Source organism: Ananas comosus, linkage group 3 (genome assembly GCF_001540865.1).
Source record: "Ananas comosus cultivar F153 linkage group 3, ASM154086v1, whole genome shotgun sequence".
Taxonomy (NCBI): domain Eukaryota; kingdom Viridiplantae; phylum Streptophyta; class Magnoliopsida; order Poales; family Bromeliaceae; genus Ananas; species Ananas comosus.
The window spans coordinates 11,625,922-11,628,911 of record NC_033623.1 but is presented as its reverse complement, the minus strand read 5'-3'; the positions used below and the strand labels follow the sequence as shown (position 1 = coordinate 11,628,911).

At 36.4% G+C, this 2,990-nt stretch overlaps 1 protein-coding gene across 1 annotated transcript in view; it reads right to left on the bottom strand.

Moving 5' to 3' along the window:
- The window catches only part of LOC109708007 (glutaredoxin-C6-like), a 3,303-nt gene extending 910 nt beyond the window's left edge, over window positions 1–2,393 (bottom strand). The window contains exons 1-3 of the mRNA XM_020229563.1: window positions 2,240–2,393; window positions 1,862–1,950; window positions 1,518–1,616 (exon numbers count right to left, since the gene is read on the bottom strand). Coding sequence (XP_020085152.1) covers window positions 1,518–1,616; window positions 1,862–1,950; window positions 2,240–2,355 — 304 coding nt within the window. The 5' untranslated portion in view covers window positions 2,356–2,393. The remainder of the gene's footprint in view (window positions 1–1,517; window positions 1,617–1,861; window positions 1,951–2,239) is intronic.

The following is a 2,990-nucleotide window of genomic DNA, read 5'->3' as shown; positions in this document are numbered from 1 at the left end:
ATAGTATTCTAGCTCAACTCAGTTGAGCTAGAATACTATCGATGGCAAGCGAGCTCCGTTGCCACCCATTTGTTTTCGATGATGGAGCCTCCGAATCGACGATCGGCACCGTTGAACATGATCTATACCACTTGAAGTATCTAGAAATCAATTTTCATATATTTTCAATATTGTTCTCTTGTCCATCGAGTAGACACAAAAATTAACGGCTGAAAATGAATATTCTTTAAAAAATGATGATAGGAGTCTTGTAATCAAGATCAAGAGTATAGATCTTGTTTTAAATTGTTTAAAAATTTTTCTAACAAAAATTCAATTGATTTATATATCTTTACGCCGTTAAACGAGAAAATACCTTATATCGACCATTAAAATTACAAATTTTGAAACCCTTTGATCATTAGGCAAATGATGTCGAAAAGAATTGAAATTTGATTTCTAAACACTTCAAGGGGTATAGATCATGTTCAACGGTGCCGATCGTCGATTTGGAGGCTCTATCATGGAAAACAAATAGGTGACAACGGAGCCCATTTGCTATCGATAGTATTCTAGCTTAACTCTATATATATATATATATATATATATATATAGAGAGAGAGAGAGAGAGAGAGAGAGAGAGAGAGAGAGAGAGAGAGAGAGAGAGTCCAGCTGCTATACTATCGGTAGCACGAGACCTCCCGTGCTACCAAGTTGTTTTCGATGATGCGGCTTCCAAATTGACGATCGGCTGCATTAGACTTGATCTACACTATTAAAAGTATTTGGAAACTAAATTTCATAATTTTTCGACATCATTTGACTAGTGATCAAAAGATCTCAAAGATTGACAATTTAAGTCGATTGGGTTTTTAGTTAACGTGCTAAAACAATCCAAATCCATGAAATTTAAAGAATATTCTTTATTGAAATTCTGTTCATATTTTAGAAAATTTAAGAAAATTTTTTCTCACTACCATTAATTTTTATGAGATTTTTATTTTCACCCATTCAATTTAGGACTATTTTGTTTGATTAGCGAAATATATCGAAAATTCGGAAATTTAGTTTCCAAAATTCTTTAATAGGTATATAATACTAATCGACTCGATCTCAATTTGAAAGCCGCCATTCATCGAAAACAATTAGTAGTACGGAGCCCCCTTACAATTATTAATATATATATATAATGAGAGAGAGAAAAGGAGGAGAGGAAGAGAGATGAGAGAGCAGAGACAGAGAAGAGAGAAGAAGAAGAGATGTCCGGCTTTTACTTTTATGGCTTTTTAGCACTTAGTAGCACGATAAGTACTTGTTACCAAGTTTCCGCCGTTAGATCTATCCTTTTGATCATCACCCGTTAGATCATATTATTCAATCCAACCACCCATCTCAAACCTAGGGGCCACATCATTATAGCCGCTACATCTCTTAACTCCAATGCGCCAAAAATAATAGCACCACATGACTTCTATAATAGCCGTAGTAACCTAGCTCTATATATATATATATATATATATATGCGCAAATTAACTTACAGTTGTGACCGCCGACGTGCTTTCCGCCGATAAAAACGTTGGGACATGTGCTCTGTCCGGTCCACTTCACCAGCGCCGAGTGTATAGCCGACCCATCGCCTTCACTCGGATGGAAATATTACGTACTATCAGAAACTCACAAAGATTAAGAATCCTTACTTTTAGGTACCAGAAGAGTAGATGATCAGTTGTCTTAATTGTCAGTTAAATTAGATAATGAAATAAGATTCAAAGAACTCAATTAAAAAAAGAAAAAGAAAAGACAATTACATTATCGAAAAAGGAAAAAGGACATATATATGAAGTCGGTTATTTATATATAATGCAAATATATATATACTAACTCTCCTCATCCAGCTCAATCGCCTTAAAAGTCGCCCCCTGCTCCGTTAGCACCTGTTTAACCCGTCGACACAAGGGGCAGTATGAACTGCTGCACGAGCAAAATTTAAAAAACTTTTTTTGAGAGAATGATAATATGCTACCTACTTCGAAAATTTAAACGTTAGACGATACAAAAAAAGGAGGAAGAAGAAAAAGAAAATGTCACACAGATCAAAAGAGCATTAATAAATTCTAAGCGTTTTTCTGATATATAGCATGTTAAAGAACACGGAGCAAGCAACAGCTGTTGTTCTCTGCAACTAGAGAAGCTTTAAGTTACTTCAGAGAGAAAAGTGTTTTTGAAGAAGAAGAGGAAGAAGAAGAGGAGCTAGGAGGACCTGAAGACAACGACAGGGGAGGAAGCCACGGTGTCCTTGGTCTTGGGGAGGGCCACCTCCCGCCGAGCTCTCCTCTCCTCCGCCGACAAACGAAAAGATGACATCCATCGTCTCATCTCTCTCTCTCTCTTACTAAAAGCCCAGCCGCGCTCATTTATATAGTACAACAGCCACGGCCAAATTACATAAGACTGCGTTTGGTTTAGGTACAAGTAAGAATTGCTAGTTCCAGAAATAAATACAAGTTCAGATATAATCAGGAATTAGATTAATTTTGCGTTTGGATGAGAATTAGGTTGTTTCTAGGAATAAGATAAATAGTATTTGGATGGTTAAATAAATAATTATTTAAATATATTAATTAGATTAATTAATAATTGACTGTTATTAATTAACCTTGTTCTCATCAAGGAACAAGCTTGTTCCAGCAAAATGGTGGAACAGCAGTTCCAGTCTTATACCAGCTTATTTCAGAATCCCATGAACTGCTTTTCCCGGGTACCAAACATCACGTTTGGAAACAAAAGGGGGAACAAGAGCTTATTCCCCCTTTTGTTCCCGAACCAAACGCTACCTAAGAGTCCCCAACCTAACGATCAAAGTTTCTTTCAATTCACCGACCGTCCCTAGAGCGAGTGGCAAAGAACTTAGTGATTGATACCCGAGACCCAAGTTTGAATCCTGGTTGATTCATATTTTCAGCTAAGTTTATTTCTAAATTAAAATAAACGAAACGGGTAACGTGCTACCT